Genomic DNA, 20,814 nt, shown 5'->3' on the forward strand with positions numbered 1-20,814 from the left:
GCTAGGGGTCCAATCAGAGCTGTAGCTGCTATTCTCCACTACACCACAGCCACAGCAATGCGGGGTCCGAGCCATATCTGTGATCTACACCACAGCTCATGGCAATGCTGGATCCTTAACCCACTGAGTGAGGCCAGGGATTGAACCCACGTCCTCATGGATACTAGTTGGGTTCGTTACTGCTGAGCTATGATGGGAACTCCAGGATTTCCTAAACAAGTAGGGTTTCAATAAAAGAGAGGTTTTTCTCTTTACAATTTCCTTTGACTTTCTTGACTCTCATTTACTTTCTCTTCTGATTTCTAATCTCTTACTTCAGAGAAAACTCAATAATCTTTTTTGTACGAGGTTTATAATTAAATATCTATAACATAAGCCTTGCAAGTAGCATTTATAAACATTACTGGGGTGAGAGGCAATTAAGAAAAATAACTTAGTGAATCTTTTCTATGTACAGTAAGCTCTCAGTGCCAAAGAACTGCACTATGCTTTTTGTTGCATGAGTCTTAGCATAGTGCTGGATACATGTTAGGAACTTGGTAAATCGTGTCTGAAAATTTTTTTTTTATGAAAAGTCTTTTTTAAAATGGAATTTTAAGTGTTCAGTGTTATTGAGGGAATTGATACTTTTTTCATGTATATTTTTGTGTAGATATATTTTTTGCATGTTGTTTGTCAGGCATTACAGAGCAGTGTTTTTTTTTTTTTTTTTTTTTTTTGACTATGTCTACAATGGCATGTGGAAGTTCTAGGGCTAAAGATCAAACCTATACCACAGTAGTGACTCAAGCTGCTGCATGGCAATGGCGGTTTCTTAAGTTGCTGTACCAAAAGGGAACATTAGAGCAGTGTTTTTTTGTTTCCGTTTTTTTTTAAGAACGAGAATCATTCTAATGATCTTTGCACATTGGACTAGTACAAATGTTGAATCTAAAGAAGGGACATGGAGAATCCATCTGTAAAACTTTTTAAAAAAATTTATTTTTATTTATTTATTTATTTTGCTTTTTAGGGCCACACCCACGGCATATGGAGGCCCAGGCTAGGAGTCACATCAGAGCTATAGCGGCTGGCCTAGGCCACAGCCACAACCACAGCAATGCAGGATCTGAACTGCGTCTGTGACCTTTACCACAGCTCATGGCAATGCCAGATCCTTAACCCACTGAGTGAGGCCAGGGATCGAACCTGCAACCTCATGGTTCCCAGTCAGGTTTGTTTCCGCTGCGCCACACGGGAACTCCCATCTGTAAAACTTTGAAGAGTAAGGAGAAAAATAAGAGAATAATAATTTCTTACAGTTATTATCTGATAACAGTAGCATTTATTCAGCATGTATTAGGTGTGGTATATATGGTATTAGTTTAGTCCTCATGACAACTTTATCTAATTATCCTCAAAGAATAACTTAGAGCTAAGAAATTTGTTTATGATCGAAAAATGTATATTGTGCAGGGATTTGAAATACTGTTTTTTTGTTTGTTTGTTTTTTGTTTTTTGGTCTTTTTAGGACCATACTTGGGGCATATGGAAGTTCCCAGGAGAGAGGTTGAACTGGAGTTGTAGCCACTGCCAGCCTACACCACAGCCACAGCCACAGCCACAGCCACACCAGATCAGAGCTGTATCTGCAGCCTACACTGCAGCTCATGACAACACCTGATCCTTAACCCATTGAGCAAGGCCAAGGATTGAATCCCCATCCTCATAGACACTAGTTGCGTTCCTTACCATTGAGCCACAGTGGGAACTCCCAATACCTGTTTGTTTTGTCAAATTTTATTCTTTATTTTGTACTGTCTCATAGGGGAAGAATTAATTTGAAAGTGAAAAATTCAGTTATCTATCCAGATTTTTTAATGCAAATCAAGTAGATACATAAAGCTTTATAAACTTAATGAATTCTATTTTCCTTCAATTATAATTATAGGTGAGGAAAATGTGTTTATTTTCACTAAAAATTGTTAACATTCAGTTTTAATTAGTGCATTAGAATAGATTAATAATTTATTTTCAGAGATTGAAAGGCTCAACAATCCTTTTCTTGACTCAGTTTTCAAAACAATGCACTTTTTGTGTTTGGAAGGATGGTATGTTGCCTGTGATTGACCTGTTTCCAGAATAGAGCAGTCGTTGTAATGATTCAGAAATATCAAATAGATAATTATTTGATATTCCAAAATTAAATTTATTCTAGAGCATCCTGTTGTTTATTTGAAGATTGTAAAGCAAGATTTTCCCTTGAATAAGAAAAAGGATCTTTATCTAATTAAAAGAAAGGCAGAATTTGGTTAGTTTTGATGTATCCAATTTTCCCAAATATAGCAACTGAAAATAAGCAGGAAAACTTGAGGCAGAAAGTAGTCTATTGAAAATAATCTTTTCCAGCATATTGAAGAGCCACAGTGGGTGTTGGGGTGGGGGGAAAGGAAATATGGAACATATAAATACTTCCAGATGAGTAATGGTGTAATTATGGAGAGTAAAGGAAAAAGAATGTATTAATTGGGGTGGAAAACAGGGGATGGAATATGTAAGGGATTTGCCTTAATTTTTCCTGGCACCAGATAAGTCCTAAAGAGTAAGAGGAATGAGAGAATTAATGAAATAGTAATTGGGAAATAACAATCATCATTAGAAATGAAAATATTCAGTTTTTAGAAGGGAAGCTAGAGTAGTTCAGAAAGTGAACTCGCAGATGTAAATCCTTAATAATATAATGATATCACCCTTGTGTAAATCTTGATTAATGTCAGCATGCATTGAAAGATATTACTTAAAGTTTACTCCAAAAATATGGAAAATAATAATAGTTTATACATTTCAATGATGATTATTCGCTGCCAGAAATTTACAGTTGAATTATATATAAGCTGTCTTACTTTGATAAATGAGTGTATATTAAATTTGAAGGTGAAATGATATTTGGAGTGTCAAGTGAGAACCCATATATAAGGTTAAAAGCTGTCATTGCAGTGTTTACAACTAATCGTGAAACGCTCTGACTTTTTTTTTTTTTTTTTTTTTTTTTTTGTCTTTTTGCCATTTCTTGGGCTGCTCTCAGGGCATATGGAGGTTCCCAGGCTAGGGGTCGAATCGGAGCTGTAGCCACTGGCCCATGCCAGAGCCACAGAAACTCGGGATCCGAGCCACATCTGTGACCTTCACCACAGCTCACGGCAATGCCGGATCCTTAATCCACTAAGCAAGGCCAGGGATCAAACCTGCAACCTCGTGGTTCCTAGTCGGATTCGTTAACCACTGCGCCACGACGGGAACTCCATCTCTGACATTTTTGTAGTTAAATCTTTGTATAGCTACTTTGCAATATTTTCTTCTACAAGTTACAACATTCTGCTTTATGTATTTAATTGATCCTGAATTGATTTTGTGTGTGAGGCAGGGATCCAGTTTTTAAAAAGTTTTCCTCACAAATAATCAATTGTTTTATTGCTATAATGTGAATAGTGCAGCTTTTACCCAATGATCTGCAATGCCAGTTTTTATTTACCTATTGTCTAGAGTTACCATGTGATCCAGCAATCCCACTGCTAAGCATGTATCCAGACTACACTGTAATTCAAAAAGATGCATGCAGCCCTATGATTATAACAGCACAATTCACATTAGCCAAGACATGCAAACAACCTAAATGTCCATGGACAGTTGAATGGATACGGAAGGTGTGTGTGTCTGTGCGCGTGTGCGCACGCGCTCGCACATGTGCGTGCATAAACACGCATGTGCACAAAGGAATACTACTCAGCCATACAAGATAGAAAAAAAAAGAAAGAAAAAAAGAACGAAATAATGCCATCTACAGCAACATGGATGCAATTAGAGATTATCATAAGTGAGGTAAGTCAGAAAGAAAGACAATCCATATGACATCACTTATATGTGGGATCTAAAATATGACACAAGTGAACCTGTATATGAAACAGCTGGCTTGTGGCCAGGTTCTAAAGAAGGGTGTGCAAGTCAGGGAAGAGATAAGAAGACAAATTGATAAAAACCAGCAAAGATGAAGAAAAATAAAGGTTATTGAGATCTGTTGGAAAGTTGCCTGGTAGGAGAAATCAGATCAGAGAAAGAAATGCTGTGGAAAGGTTGAACATTTTGAAGTTTGGGATTTGAGAACTGATTTACCTGGAGAATAGTTCAAGGTGGATCTTTTAAGTTTATTGTTGAGCACCTGAAGATGTACTCTGTGAATGTGGAGAGTAAAATTTCCTTTTGGGTGATTTTTTTTCAAACTTAGGCTGTCTTTGCATGCTTCTTGCCTATGCTGTGGATCTTTTCTATGAGCCACCTTCACTGTTCCCTTCAAATTCTTGTCCTGCGACTTTAAAAGGGAAGGTTGTTTATGGAGGAGCAAAGAGATGACATAGGAAAGGAAGAGAAAGTTGGGTAATAGATAAAATATCTTTTTCTTTTTCTTTTTTTTTTTTTTAGGGAGGAGACTTATTACTCCCTCTTTCATATGTACATTATATGTTGTACTTTATTGTAATATTTATTGCACTGTCAGTAGTCTAATGAATTGTGAGGTCCTTAAGAGCAAGAAATGTTTGTTATTTCTGTATTACTAGCCAGCTAGAGAAAGAAGGAAAGTTGATTCATTGAGTTCCTGTTTTATATGTATCAAGCACTGTGCTAATACGTTATTATTCAATTCACTGGTTTCAGACTTTTTTTTTTGCTTTCAAACTTTTTAACTTCAATAAAAATGTTTTGATAAACAAGTACTTCTTCACTCATTAATATGGTAATATTTATGATTTTTATGTTCTAATGTGAAATAAAACTGATAAATAACTTTTAGTGGACTCTATAAATACCATAGTGGTTTGTTTGATACCTGACACTATCCATTTACAAAAAGACACAGACAGGATCTTCTTTAACATTAAAAAAATTGAACATTCCTTTCTCTATTTAAATTTGTATCTCTATTACACTTTTCCCATCAGATTTTATCCTTATGTGATATATTTTTATGTATGAACTATGTTTTGCATGTAATATGTTATGAGTACATTATGAAGGCAGTATATTTTTATGCATCAAAACTTTCTTGTATATTGATCATCTTATATGTCTCTACAACAAATACATGTATGAAGTCAAGATTAAAAAATTTGCTAGTTATTAAATTGTACTTAGCATGTAATTAGTGAAACAACATAAACGTATTAAAACATTTTTGTTTGTTTTTATTTTTATTGGCATATGGGGACGAGTTGGGAAGTATCTTTGCTAAGGATGGAATGTCTCACAAGGAAAATGTCTATTTTAATCTTCGTGGAGTAGCTTTTTTGAGTTTTTTTTTTCCTTGAAGCCACTATTGCTGTTAGCAACCTCTTCCCTCTTCAGGTCCACTGCTGAGTGGCTCCTCCTTGGAAAAAGACTTCTTTTTTTGCTTTTTAGGGCTGAACCTGCTGCATATCGAAGTTCCTAGGCTAGGGTCAAATCAGAGCTGTAGCTGCCAGCCTACACCACAGCCACAGCAACATGGAATATGAGCCATGTCTGTGACCTACACCACAACTCATGGCAGTGCAGGTTCCTTAACACACTGAGCAAGGCGAGGGATTGAACCCGCACCCTCATGGATACTGGTTGGGTTTGTAACCTGCTGAGCCATGACAGGAACTCCTGGAAAAAAAAAGACTTATTTTTCTTGGGTTTGGAGAAGGAGACAGATGGGTCTTCCATTCCATTCTCCCGAGGAACCTCCTGGAGCTTTTGCTTTTTCTTCTTTTTAGGATTTCACTTGTCTCTTCACCTTCCTTTGAGTATTACTGCTGTGTTCTGAAGATGCCAGGACAGTTGCAGCCAGCTGTTTCTTTTTCTTCATCAAGGGTTTCTTCTCCTGTTTCTCCAGCTTCCTAGTAATACCAGCAGCTACTTCCTCTGGCTGGCCAAAGAAAATTGCTGAAAAAGCTTGAAAACTCTGAGGCAGAACAGTTTCTTAACTTTATTAAAATATTGTTAAGTCAGGAGTTCCCCTTGTGGTTCAGTGGGTTAAGAGTCCACTCTGTGAGGATTCGGGTTTGATCCCTGGGCTCACTCAGTGGGTTAAGGATCAGGGTTGCTCCAAGCTGCTGCATAGGTCACATATGTGGCTCTGATCCAATGTGGCTGTGGCCGTGGCATAGGCCTCAGCTGCAGCTCCAATTTGACCTCTATGTCAGGAACTTAGATTTGTTGAAGGTGCGGCCATAAGAAGAAAAGAAAAAAAATGTTGTTAAATTATTATTAAACAGAAGAAAATGAATTTATTGGAAATGCATCTGTTAATGAGATGGGGGAAGCTGATTTTTTTTTCAATTAATTCAGCCTTTTGTGGATAAATAATTGCTGCAATGAGACAATGTTCAGCATCAGTTTTATTCCCCCTTTTTTCTTTTAGAGGTGTAAGTGCTGAGCAGTTCTGTTCACATAATTAACTGAATGGTAGTGGACAGAATTTTGTTTCAGCAGTTGTCAGTTATTTGAACTCTACTATCAAATGATTTATTTGCAAAAATTATTTTATCTGTCAGCTGATAGTTTGATTAGATCCTTCTTCAATTTTGTTGGAAGCAAAGAATAGAGATCACCAGGCTTGCCAGTCTTTAGAGACATGCGATTCTGGGAAGTGTACCAAAAAAGGTTATATTAACTCTTCTTAAATAACTAGTAATTGTATTTATTGGCGTTTTACTTATAGGCATGTGTTTACCTGAACATTTCAGGCAGTGCTGAGAAAAGCTAAATATTGTTAGTTTCAGTATACCAATGTCAAAAGGATTTTTTTTTTTTTTTTTTTTGTCTTTTTGCCTTTTCTAGGGCTGCTCCCGGCATATGGAGGTTCCCAGGTTAGGGGTCTAATTGGAGCTGTAGCCACCGGCCTACGCCAGAGCCACAGCAACGCCAGATCTGAGCCTTGTCTGCGACCTACACCACAGCTCACGGCAAGGCCGGATCGTTAACCCATTGAGCAAGGGCAGGGATCGAACCTGCAATCTCATGGTTCCTAGTCAGATTCGTTAACCATTGTGCCACGATGGGAACTCCAAAAGGATATTTTTTGAAAAGTATTCTTATCAAGTGCCTTAAACATGTTTTACCCAAAGCCATTTATTTATTCAGTTTAAAGCCATTGTCTGCCTTGGAATCTTATTGGCAAAAGTTTTCTTTTATTGCCAAATCAATCAGATTTACATTCATGAAAGAAGTCTAGCTTCCTTTTTCAAATCAGATAAATGATTTGATTTGTGTTCCTGTGATAGCCGTCTTTGATATTTAATCCTTGGTGGATAAGTAGACAGCAAGGAGCTTTGTTTTAAGTGTATTGCCTGGAAAAAATAAATTGACACTGTCTTTCTTATTCTTTTTTAGAAATTCTCTTAGCTTTGCTTCATAGGGCTCTCCCTGGAAAGTAGCATATTCTTTGATGATGAACATGGTTAGAAATGATGAATTTTTAAAATACAATTGGAAAAAAAATTAAAAAGGAGTTCTCTGGTGGCTCAGTGGGTTAAAGATCCATTGTTGTCACTGCTATGGCTCAGGTTCAATCCCTGGCCCTGGAACTTCTGCATGCTGTGAATGCAGCCAAAAAAATGTTATGTAAAAAAATAAATGAAATTGTAACCAACCTCTGAACCATTCCATAATATATCTTATGATAGAATATCCTCTCACAATTCCTACCCGCCCCCATGCTTTTTTTGGCTGCTCCTATGGCATGTAGCAATTCCCAGGCCAGGGATCAAACTTGGCACCATAGCCATGACCTAAGTAAGCCTCTGCAGTGACAGTGCCAGATCCTTAGCCCACTGTGCCACAAGGAAACAGTGTACTTTCCCATTTTTACTTTCTGGATTTGTTCTTTACAGTAATAATCTATAAAACAGGAAATACTGCACACTGTTTTATGCGTTAAAATAGTTTGTAGCACTTTAAGAAGGCTTTGCAGGCAAAATATTATGAATCATTCCTTATTTATACTGCAAGGTAGTGCAGTACAGTTCATTCAGGATGGATGAGAGGTATGCCATTCTTTTTATAAAGTGAGTAAAGGCACTTGTGGAAGTGGAGACAAGAAAGGAGAATTTAGATGACCTCTCCACTTGGACCTCTGATCTGTTGTCAGGCAGATTAGTTTTAGGAAATGGATGAGGACAAGTGGAAATTGAATACTTGTCCATTGTTGTTTATCTATTTCTATGTACTCCTAAATATATCATAAATATATGATGTTCGAAAATCCCTGTTCTGATACATATGGTAGCCTCTATTTTATAGCCAGAGAAATTTAGACCTAAAGAGGTGAGAGAATTGCCTGTGGTTATTAAGCTAGTAAATGGTTTAGACAAGAACTCCAAAACGTGTTTTTCCTCCTCTGTCACACTATTTTGTACATAGTCTAATACACAGTAGGTGTTTACTATATATTTAACAAAAGAATAAATGCATATTGTTTTGTGAACTATTAGATACTTAACATTGTAGTAGTTTCTTGAATTTTGAACTGCTGGATGAATAATATTACAGATGATTCACTGAGGAAGAATATTGAAGTTACCTCATATTTTCAAAGCATGATCAAGTTGATCTCCCTTTAGTTCTTGAGGTGGTGTTTGTAAAAGCGACTAAAAGAGCATCAAAGAACGCCATTTTTAAAATGTTTTATCAATTAAGATAGAGACCTGTTAACAGTGTAGTAGTCTTGTTGGATAGGGGCTGACTATGTTGATACTACAGTCAAACATAACATAATTATAGGTTTATATGACCAGCATATTTTTGTTTCTGTGTTACAGGTATTCTCTTAAACCAAATGACCAAATCTTGGCTGAAGACAAACATAAGGAACTGTAAGTGCATTAAACCCTAGGCTGAACAAAATTTACTCTATGGAGTGGATTAAACAATCTGATTTTTTAAATTCTATAAAGTATACATATAAAGCTGTAGTCAATATAATGATCTTAATCCTAGTAGGGTTAGTATAATTTATACTACAGAAGGCTAACACAGGAAATAATTGTTCCTCAGTGCACATTAAAACATGTAGTATTGTATTCCATCATCTAGGCTAAGGGCATATTGGGAAATGGGTCATTTCATTTTCTTTCGCCAGATAAAATGTTAAATTGTAACTTAATTTTGGCTTTTGCTCAGTTGACTTCCATCCTCTGCTTAAGATGGAGAAATATGATTTTCTTTTGTTGCCTTATGAAAAAATAAATGCCTAACTTTGTTTAGTACAGGGTAAAAACACTTTAAATATAAAGTTTTAAATGTAAATAAATGTTGTTCTTTTAAAAAATTGTAATGTTCTTAGGGGTCTATCTTTTGGATAAAATAACTGTGGGATATCTGCCTTGCTATTTTTCTGCCCTGTGGTAGTATCTGAAAAGATTACTACTTCACAGGGAACTGAGAAGTTCTTAGTTAAAAATTGCATATTTGGGAGTTAAAAAAAAAATATTTCTTGCTTTTCACTATCATAGGATTGTCCAAAGAGGGAAGCTGAAAGAAACTATATGACTCTATTTTCTAGTAGTCTACTTTTTTTCTCTATCATGTAGTAAGATGTTCTGATAACCTTAATTATTACGCAAATATCTATTGTCAAATAATACTGTATAATTAAAGATATGAGAAATTTGAGGCTAACTATATCTTTAGGTTAGATCACACTTACTCTTGATAATAGTTAAGGTTCTATACTGTTAATAAGTACATTGTTGAATTTTACAAACTTCTTGGGAGTTTCTGTAATGTTTGACCCTCTCTTACGTTAAAAATATTTTAACATCTAACTCTAGTCCCTGGTGGTTTAATATAATCTTCATTTGTATTCATTTGTATGGAGAATAACTTTTTTTGGTAAATTGAGTGCTTCAGGACTATAATTTTCTCCTCAAGATTAAGTAATGATTTTTCTGAGTACTTTTAAACTGCTTTAAAAAAAACTGTCCTGAATCTTTTCCAAATTTTCTTTCTTCTCTCCTACTGAAGAGTTGTAACAAGTGTTAATCATAAAATGGTAAGCTTAATGTGTAGAGAAAGGATTTTTTAAAGAGTTCTTTCAGTTGATAATATCCCATTGTTATGCTTGCCTTTCATCATTATTTTTATATTTGTTATGTTTGCATTTGATTATAATCTCCATAGTAGTTTCTCAAATTTATTATCAAGAAATCTTATGTAGTTTCTTTATTTCCAAGTATAGTCAGTGAGGGTAGGTGATTGTTACTATTAACTTTGGTTGGTTGCTGGTTATTTATAAATCTGGTAACAGCTTTTTTGGTTTGGGAATTTGGTAATTAGTCAACCAAGAAGTTCCTTTGGGTCTTTGTAGACTATGACCAATATTAGAAATACCAGAAAATGGCAATAATAGGAATATTTTATGTTATTTAATATATAACTCATATTAATATATTAATTCATTTACAGTTTCTTTAGCTGTCTATCATTCACCCTCATGGATAGACTGGTATTTTTCCTTAGATTTTATCATTAATATATTTTTTTTCCTTTTTGTCTTTTTAGGTCCACACCCGCAGCATATGGAGGTTCCCAGGCCAGGAGTCACATCAGAGCTACAGCTGCTTACCTACACCACAGCCACCGCCATAGCAACGCTGGATCAGAGCTACTTCTGGGACCTACACCATAGCTCCCGGTGGTGCCGGATCCTTAACCCACTCAGTGAGGCCAGGGATCAAACACTCATAGATGCTGGTCGGGTTCATTAACTGCTGAGCCATGATGGGAACTCCCTATCAATAATATTTTATTCTACTTGCTTTTTCAGCTATCCATTCTTTTGTCTATTACTTCATCTGTCCCTCCCCCCACCTTTTTTTTTTCCTGGCCTTGCCTGGGGCATGTGAAATTCCCTGGCTAGGGGTCAAACTCACACCACAGGAGTGACCCCAGCCACTGCAGTGACAAGACCAGATCATTAACCCACTGGACCACAAGAGAACTCCTATCAGCTGCTTTTTGAATGCATTTCACAAATAAACTGCAGACATTTATGTTTTCCCCACAAATATATCAACATGCAAACCATCAACTAGAATTCAGTATCGTAGGGTCTTTTGTCTTTACATGTAAAGTTTCCACCTGGTAAAATGCACAGATCTTAAGTGTACATTTGCTAAGTGTTGACAAATGCGTGTATATTTGTAACCCAGTCCTCTATCAAGATAGAGAACATTACCAACACTCCATAAAATTCTCTTGTGTATGCCTCTTTGTAGTTACTCTCTTCTCTTTTCTTCCCAAAGATAACCATTATTATTATTTTTAGTATAGATTAAGTTTTTCCTGTTCTGGAATTTTTTATTAATGGAATCATATGTGTATTCTGTTCTATATAATACTTCTTTCACTCAGTATATTTTTTGGGTTTTCCTATTGTTGCACGTATTAGTTAATTTATTTTTTATTACTGATTAACATTGCATGGTTTATCTGATCTCTTATTGGTGGAAGTCTAGGCTGATTCATTTGACTACTATGAATAAAGTTGCTACTAATATTTTTGTATAAGTCTTATTTGAATATGTTTTTATTCCTTAAGGATAATTACTCAGGAGTAGTTTTGCTCCTGAGTCAATAGGGTAACAGTATGTTTGATTCTATAAGGCACTAATAGAATTTCTACTGAAATAGTACGTTTACATTTCTATGAGCAATATATGGGAGTTCTGGTTGCTCAATATCATTACCATTTGGTGTTTGTTGGTCTTGTGCTAATTTTAGATATTTTGGTGGATGTGTAATGTGGTATCTTTTGTTTAATTTGCATTGCCATGATGACTAATGATGTTGAGCACTTTTTCATTTGCTTATTGGCCATGTGTATTTTCTTTGGTGATGAGTCTTTTTAAAATCTTTTGCCAATGAAAAAATCAGGTTTTTTTTGTCTTTTTATTTGTGAGTTGTTGGAATTCCTTATATATTCTGGATACCAGTCTATTTCAGATGTCTGTTTTACCAGTTTTTTTCCCTCCAGTCCCAGGCTTACCTTTTTTTTCTCAATGTCTTTTGATAAGCAAGTCTTACGTTTTTATGAGGTCTAATTTTTCAGTTTTTGTCTTTATGGCTATTGTTTTCTTTGATCATCTAAAAAACTTTTGCCTACCCTTAATTTATGAAGATACTTATATTTTTTCTTTAAAAAATTATGTAGTTTGAGCTTTTTTGTTTAGGTCCATGATCTATTATTCATTAATATTTGACTATGGTGTGAGGTAGATGTTGAGGTTCATTTTTCTTAACCTATATGGATAACTAGTTATTTTAGCACCATTTGCTGAATAGACTTCACCTGTTCTGTACATTGTTTTGGTACCTTTGTTGAAAATCAAGTAACTGTAGAAATACGGATTTGTTCTGTTCCATTGATTTATTTGCCAGAAACACTGTGTAATAAGTATTGAAGTTGCTTACTGTAAGGCCTCCAACTGTGTTCTTCATTTACAGGTCTGCTTTGGATATTCTAAAATCTTTACATTGTCATATATTTTAGAGTTAGCTTATCAATTTCCTCAGAAAAACCTTTTGTGATTATCATGGGGATGTTGGATCTATTTGGCGGAAAATTGATACCTTAACAATATTTAGTCCTCCTTTAATTTCTCTTATCAATGCTTTCTAGGTGTGTGTGTGTTTTTTTTTTTTTTTTTTTTTTGTCTTTTTGGGGCCGTGCCCGTGGCATATGGAGGTTCCCAGGCTAAAGGTCTAATTGGAGCTGTAGCTGCCAGCCTACACCAGAGCCCCAGCAACGCCAGATCTGAGCTGTGTCTGTGACCTACACCACAGCTCATGGCAACTCCAGATCCTTAACCCACTGAGCAAGGCCAGAGATTAAACCTGCAACTGCATGGTTCCTAGTTGGATTCATTTCTGCTGCACCACGACGGGAACTCCAATGCTTTGTAGTTTTCAGTGAAGAAGTTTTGCATGTCTTTTGGCCAAATGAGTTTAATAGCAGCCTTGCTTTATGACTGCGAATTTAGAAACAGAAGGTTGAGGGTTTCAAATTATATTTTCGCCTAGAGTGTATTAAATTTGGATAGATGATCTTTTCTTCTCACAGTGCCTAATATTTCTCTGCTGGATATACTGTATGTAGCAGACTTTTGGTAGGGCAATCCTGTCTTGTTAACAGTATCAAGTGTGAAACATACTGGCTGAATATAAATAATATGCCCTTTTCCAGAATTTTCTTTATGTTAGGCCCCTTGGAATGTGTTCATCTTCTGGATTTCATTGTTATAAACTTAACTCTTCTTGCAGATTTCGATTCCTCTTTGAATATATTACATAGTAATTATAGATTAACATTTGTCACTAAAGTATATTGGTGTTATTATTTTTCTACCATATCTATATATTTAGCTTGTAGGAAAATGATGTCCCTAATCTTTGCCAGCTACGGTTGAAATGAATGCCATAGGCCATACCAGTGACTGGAAAAGAGAGGTTGATATTTAGCTCAAACCTCTCATAATTATTAGAGAAATTCTTCAAGGTATGTAGTATGATGATAGATTAATGTTCAAATTTTTGTCTTTTTTTGTCTTTTTGAGGGCCGCACCTGTGGCATATGGAGGTTCCCAGGCTGGGGTCCAGTCAGAGCTATAGCCTCCGCCCTATGCCAGAGCCACAGCCACAGCCACAGCCGCAGCAACGCCAGATCCGAGCCGTGTCTGCAACCTACACCCCAGCTCACAGCAATGCCGGATCCTTAACCCACTGAGTGAAGCCCGGGATCGAACCCAAAACCTCATGGTTCCTAGTTGGATTCGTTTCCACTGTGCCACAATGGGAACTCCAATAGCTCAAAATTTTACTCTAATGAATATGTTCTGGGAAAATAAGCTTCATGACATTAGGAAAGGTATATTTTATTGATTGAAGTAGATTTTTTGGTTAGACTTTGTCTATTTTCACTATTTAGCAATAAAAATACATAATTTCTATGCTACCCTTTGCTTTACTTATTCTGTTTCAATTTAAAAAGATGTTTTAATATCATGATGATTAAGTGGGTGAAAAAACTTGCTTGTTTATATCCTAGAAGAAAATAGTAGTATAGTACTAGATCTGTGGGTGATGGGATTATGGGTGAATTAATTTTCTTCTTTGTACTTTTATGTGTATTTTATTCTTATTTATTTTTTGTCTTTTGTCTTTTTAGGGCTGCACCCGTGGCATAGGGAGGTTCTCAGGCTAAGGGGCACATCAGAGTTACAGCTTCCGATCTACACCACAGCCATAGCAACACCAGATCCAAGGTGCATCTGCGACCTACACCACAGCTAATGGCAACTCCTGATCCCCAACCCATGAGCGAGGCCAGGGACTGAACCTGCAACCTCATGGTTCCCAGTTGGATTTGTTTCCCCTGCGCCACGATGGGAACTCCTGAAGTCGTCTTTCTTAATAACTAGTGCTTTATACTTGTTAATATGTGCTTGATTGATTTGGCGTTGGTTGATTATCTAATTCTTTTGGTTGCTAGCTCTCCGTCTTGTAGTTTTTGACTACACACTAAGGAAAACTCTGAGTTGATTTTGCTGCTATAAGAGCAGACTATTAATTCAAAAATTTAATACAGCTTTCATGAAAGCTGCTTATAAATTATTTCATTTGTGTCTTTACATTTAAAATAGCTAGGATCTGTTTGTGCTTAAGAAAAGACTTTATAAAATGTCATGAGAGGTAGATAAAAACCGAAAATAATTATCCAAGTAATGATTCCTTGCTTTATTCTCATAAAACATTATGAATTTCTTCTTAATTCTAACCTGCTGAACACAATCTTGATTCATTGTGATAGTGAAAAAATTCATTGAAATATTATCACGTTAGCTGGCCTTTTGAAAATGTACCTAATTCTGTGTATACAAATAGGAGAGTACAATGATAACTCCAATTATTTTGATATTTTATGTAGTAAATATTAACTATGTTTTTATTTAAAACATTCTCAAGCACCTTCTGTATAGCACAGAGAAGTCTACTCAATATTCCCATAATAACCTATATGGGAAAAGAACCTGAAAAAGGATGGATATACTGAATAACTTTGCTATACACCTGAAACTAACTCAATATTGTAAATCAGCTATACTCCAATATAAAATAAAAATTGAATTAAAAAAGGAGCAAAGCTCTTTATATGTATATATAAATCTTAAATTTTGAATACAAGCTGTCAATAAATGGAAGAACTAGTAAAAAAAAAAAAAACCCAAAAGAACAGAAAACTATGAACATGTGTTACTTTAAAATAATAAATATTAACGTTTTGAAAGTAAGAGGGAGTTTCTGTTGTGGCGCAGTTGTTAATGAATCTGACTAGGAACCATGAGATTGCGGGTTCGATCCCTGGCCTTGCTCAGTTGGTTAAGGTTCCAGTGTTGCCGTGAGCTGTGGTGTAGGTTGCAGATGTGACTCGGATCTGGCATTGCTGTGGCTCTGGTGTAGGCCGATGGCTACAGCTCCGATTATCCTTGGAATCTCCATGTGCCGTGGGAAGCAACCCTAGAAAAGGCAAAAGACAAAAAAATAAATAAATAAAAATAAATGCAAGAGAACTTCGTAAATACTTGATTTATTGATTGACTGATTTGTCCAACATAAGCCAGTGGATGATTTGATTTTCAAATAAAAATGCCAGGTATCGAATTAAAAAAAAAATTCTTAGTTCCCCAAATGTGGTGATTCAGATTCCATCTATACTTAGTCACTCATGCTTCCCAGTTGTGCTTGTTATTTCCCTGTCTGGGGAAGACAGACATACAAGAAAACAGGGAAGATTGGTCACCACCAAAAGTGACACTTGTTTCTTTTTCTTTTTTTGTGTGTTTTTAAGGCGGCATATGGACATTCCCAGACTAGGGGTTGAATCGGAGCTGTAGCCACCGGCCTATTCCACAGCCACAGCAATGCCAGATCCAAGCTGCAGCTTATGGCAGCATGGGATCTCTAACCCATTGATTGAGGCCAGGGATCGAATCTGCATCCTCATGGATACCAGTCAGATTCATTTACGCTGAACCATGACAGAAACTTGACACTTGTTTCTTTAAGCATAATGAATGATTTTTCTCAAGTTCCTGTTTTTTGTTATTCTATTTACTGAAGATTCCGGGGGTTGATTTTAAGTAGGGAAAGCCAAGAAATTTAATTTGTGATCTGATTAATCCAAAACTATAGAATATAAACTTTGCTCTGTATGTTGTTCAGTAATGAACTTGTTTCATAAGTGTTCTATAGATTTTTCTGTCTTTCAGAGTTTTGATTTTCTAAGTGGAGTGATTTAAAACAAATTAGAAAAATCACTATTTCATTGAATAAATATTTTTTCACCTACTTACCAGTCACTATGCTAGGCACTGTTTAAAGAAAAGACGCTGACTTCATTTATCAATGTAGACTTACTCTCCAATCTAATATTATTTCACATTTCAAAATAATTTCATAATTGAAGATTTTGTAATAGAGGGTTTTCTTATTAGGCAGATCTGCAGATATAGCAGGTAGAACCTTTTTGTTTTCATTTATGAGTACCTAAATTCTGTTGTATTGAATAGAATATTGAGATCAGATCATAAAGATTCAGATAAGGAAAGATAAAAATTGGAAGAGACAGATTGCAAAGGCAAATATAAATAACTTCAAAAGTATCCATGCCACTTAACACAGATAGAGGTAACTTGATATCTGATAATTTTTTTCAGTTTGTCATACTATAACTAAAGCATGGTGAAAGCCTCTTTTTAGAAGAGATTTACATTTATTTACTTGGCTTTTCAAGATAGCTGCCAAGATAAAGGTTGAAATTTTACAAGCAGTATATACTGTTCTAGATATGAAATATATTTTCCCTTTTGTTATAGAGTGAATTCTCCTTAAGAATATTTTTATGTCAAAAATTGAATTGTTTTGTCAGAATTAACCCTTATATTTAAAAATTTTGTCTTGTAATAATTGTATTTGAATTTTTTTCAGTTTAGGATTATGATGAAATGGGAGAAAATAAATAAATTATGCAAGTATGTTGGAAAGAAGACTGCTAGACCTTAATCAGTGTGAAAATACTATAAATTCTTAGAGAACAATGCCTGATTTCTAAACCAGCAAGAGGGATTTTTAAGTAACAGTGACACATTTAAGAATATCTTCAGAGTCCTTAGAGACAATCAGTAACATCTCATACACCCCTTAAATTCATTATTATTGATGTTGTAGCTTAGTAATTCTTTGAAAATATCAAGATTGTTTTCTAAGAGTAATATAAAAAAGTAATTGGCTGTAAAGCTGTATTTTGTTCATGGTGAATGCATTTGCTTAATGCCAAAAAGAAGAAAAAGCCTGGCAAGTGAGAAGTCAAAATTAAAATAAAGAACATCTAGGACCAACAACAAGGTTAAGTGGTTAATGTTTTTTCAGTAGTCATATATAAGCTGCTGTATTTTAAATACCATGAACATTTTTATGGTTCCTTTCTCAGGGCCCACTTTCTTTTATATCTTTTCAATTATAGAACTTAGATTCTAGAAATGAACCTTAGAACTAGTTATCCATGTTTTGTAATGAATTGCATGAGATCCACACGATGAAATGTCTTGCTGTAGGTTATACTGCTCTTTAATGACAGTGCTGGACAAGAATCCCAGCCTCCTGATTTCCATTTAAGTGCTTTTTTTCTACCACACCAAGCAGCTCTCCAAGTGTACAATAATTTTTTTAAATCAGAGGTTGATATCCACTGCAGGACTCAGTAACTGATTATAATGAACTCAATAGCTATATAGACTCAGTGGTTGGAGTTTCTGCTGTGGCTCAACAGGATTGGTGGTGTTTTGAGAGCACTGGGATGCATGTTTGATTCCTGGCCCAGCACAGTGGGTTAAAGATCCAGCATTGCCCCAGCTGCAGCTTAGGTCGTGACTATGGCTCAGATCAGATCTGATCCCTGGCTGGGTAAGTCCATATGCCTTGGGGCGGCCAAAAATGAAGAAAAAAAACTCAGTGGCTGATTGATTTCATAGTGTTATAGTTTTAGATACCACCTCACGGTTACTGAATGGGTTGAGGAAAATCAGTCAAATACTGTGTATACATGAATTTTGAAATACAAGGCACTTCTCATTCTTCCAAGGAGAGGGTGTAATGCAAAACTTTTTGGCCAACTTGATTCATAAAGCTTTTAGAGAAGTTTATCAAATCAAATTTATTGTTATATTTTAGTTACATACATTTTATAATCACATTGTATGAAATAATTTTAAAATTATTTTTTCTTTTTTCTCATTTGTTTGAACATTCAGCATTTTCTTTCTTTCTTTCTTCTTTTTTTTTTTAAATGGCCGCACCCACGGCAAATGGAGGTTCCCAGGCTAGGGGTTGAATTGGAGCTACAGCTGCTGGCCTACACCACAGGCACAACAACATGGGATCAGAACTGTGTCTGTGACCCACACCACAGCTCACAACAGGGGAAAATCCTTAACCCACTGAGCAAGGCTAGGGATCAAACCCGTAACCTCATGGTTCCTAGTCGGATTTGTTTCCACTGTGCCATGACTCCCAGGGGAACTCCCAGGGGAGCATTTTTTTTTTTTTTTTTTAAATTGACCTTTAAGGAGTTCCCATCATGGTGCAGCAAAAATGAATCTGACTAGGAACCCATGAGGTTGCGGATTCAATCCCTGGCCTCGCTCAGTGGGTTAAGGATCCAGCGTTGCTGTGAGCTGTGGTATAGGTTGTAGATGTGGCTCAGATCTGGCATTGCTGTGGCTGTGGTGTAGACCAGAGGCTACAGTTCTGATTAGACCCCTAGCCTGGGAACCTCCACATGCCACGGGTGCAGCTCTAAAAAGACAAAAAGACCAAAAAAAAAAAAAAAAAAAAAAAAAAAGACCTTTAAAAAGCTTTGTATAATAACACTCACTACCTGTGCTTATAAAGCTGTGCTTCCAGGAATAATAATAATAAATTTACGTTCTAATTCGTTGCTCCTTTCTTCCACTAATACCCTCAGGTGACTTCTGTAAGAATCCCAAACTAGCATTGATTGAATCCATTGCAGACAATCACAAATAGTTCTCACTAACCTGTGACCAGAGTTCACACCTTTGGTGAACTTTTGACCATGATCTCACTGTAAAATTCTAGGATTTCATAATTTCTTCTTATCTGTTGTTATACCTGGATTATGAAACTTCTGAAAGGTTTGCTTGAATATTTTATTGTTTAAAAGATTATTAACCCTGTCATAAAGGAGATAATTTTAGTATTAAACGTAATCGTATATTCATGCATGTGTGATAGATGAATGAAAAATGTGTGCTAGTAATGGTAAAATCTTAAAAACCTCCGAGAATTAATCCTAAATTCCCACCATCTGCTTTTGAAAAATGTATGGTGCTCTGGAATTAGCATTAGAAGAAACTTAGTTTGTGTATGAGTTTTACCACAGATCGTAACCTCGATATATCATTAAAATTCAATTCCATTTTGAGAATTAAGAAATAAGGAATTTATTTATTTTTTGCTTCTAGGACCATACCCATGGCATATGGAAGTTCCCAGGCAGTGGTTAAATCTACATTTGCTGGCCTATGCCACAGCCACAGCAACACCAGACCTGAGCTGTGTCTGTGACCTACACCACAGCTCACCACAACACCGGATCCTTAACCCATTGAGCAAGGCCAGGGATCGAACCTGTGTCCTCATGGGTGCTAGTCAGGTTCATTACCGCTGAGACACAATGGCAACTCCAGAAATAAGAAAATTTTTATAGGAATTAAACCTCATTCATCGTGAAGAAAGCTAGGTACCAAAGTAAAGACTGAAAAAGGATTAAAGTTACTAACCAGTCCTGGTGCAGGTTAATGAAATTTTTTTTTTTTTTTTTTTTTTTTTTTTTTTTTTTGTCTTTCTGCCTTTTTCTAGAGCCATTCTGGTGGCATATGGAGGTTCCCACGCTGGGGGTCTAATTGGAGCTGTAGCCGCCGGCCTTCGCCAGAGCCACAGCAATGCCAGATCCGAGCTGTGTCTGCGACCTACACCACAGCTCACCGCAACGCTGGATCCTTAACCCACTGAGCAAGGCCAGGGGTCAAACCTGCAACCTCGTGGTTCCTACTCGGATTCGTTAACCACTGAGCCACAACAGGAACTCCGCAGATTAATGAATTTAAGCATGTCCAGCTGCTGCAGTGAACTGTGAAGGGAGTTGGTGGATTGTTGGTTCGTTGCAACTACCACTTTTATGTGTTTTCAGTGAAGCATTTGGTGGTGGGCTTGAGCCTGGTTGGGAAGGTGCGCTGGAGGTGGAGTGGAGGTAAATAAGGAAAAATTGGAAATATGCCCATACCTTTCTGTCTTTTACTACTGCAAACCAGTACCTGCCCTTGGAGTGAAATGGCTGCTGCTTTACTAGCACTTTCCAAACTGTACACAAAATTCTCTTGTGGCTAATCCTAACCTGAAACCACATAAGGAAGGAAATTCTGGGAAATGTAGTTTTAGCTGACACAGTGTAAAACCACCACAATTAGGTTAATCACTTAATCTCCTGAATTTAATGTCCTCATTGTAAAATAGTGTTTATTGCATATTCTTTTGTTAGGTTTAATGAGAATTAGGTGAAATTATATATGTGAAAAAGTTTTAAACCTACAAAGTTAGTTGCGATGTAGGTTTTTGTGAGCATGATGATGTCTATAAAACCCCTTGAAAAGAAAAAAACATTTTCTTTACTAACTATAATTAGTG

The 20,814-nt window shown here is 36.1% G+C and overlaps 1 protein-coding gene across 9 annotated transcripts in view; it reads left to right on the forward strand.

Annotated features, from left to right (window-relative positions):
* The window catches only part of ADK (adenosine kinase), a 481,834-nt gene that overhangs the window by 51,541 nt on the left and 409,479 nt on the right, over window positions 1-20,814 (forward strand). For 8 of the 9 annotated variants that reach the window (XR_014828152.1, XR_014828151.1, XR_014828153.1 and 5 more), the window contains exon 3: window positions 8,814-8,867. Coding sequence is in view for 3 of the 9 variants with exons in the window: in XM_003359240.5 (XP_003359288.1) it covers window positions 8,814-8,867 (54 nt within the window). In the remaining 6 variants the exon portion in view is untranslated. Of the gene's footprint in view, window positions 1-8,775; window positions 8,868-20,814 lie in introns of all 9 variants that reach the window. The other variant, XM_084997382.1, reaches the window with a different exon arrangement.

Source organism: Sus scrofa, chromosome 14 (genome assembly GCF_054392235.1).
Source record: "Sus scrofa isolate SSC_HxYL_T2T_F1_AM1 chromosome 14, Sscrofa_HxYL_maternal_Yorkshire_Landrace_v2.0, whole genome shotgun sequence".
Taxonomy (NCBI): domain Eukaryota; kingdom Metazoa; phylum Chordata; class Mammalia; order Artiodactyla; family Suidae; genus Sus; species Sus scrofa.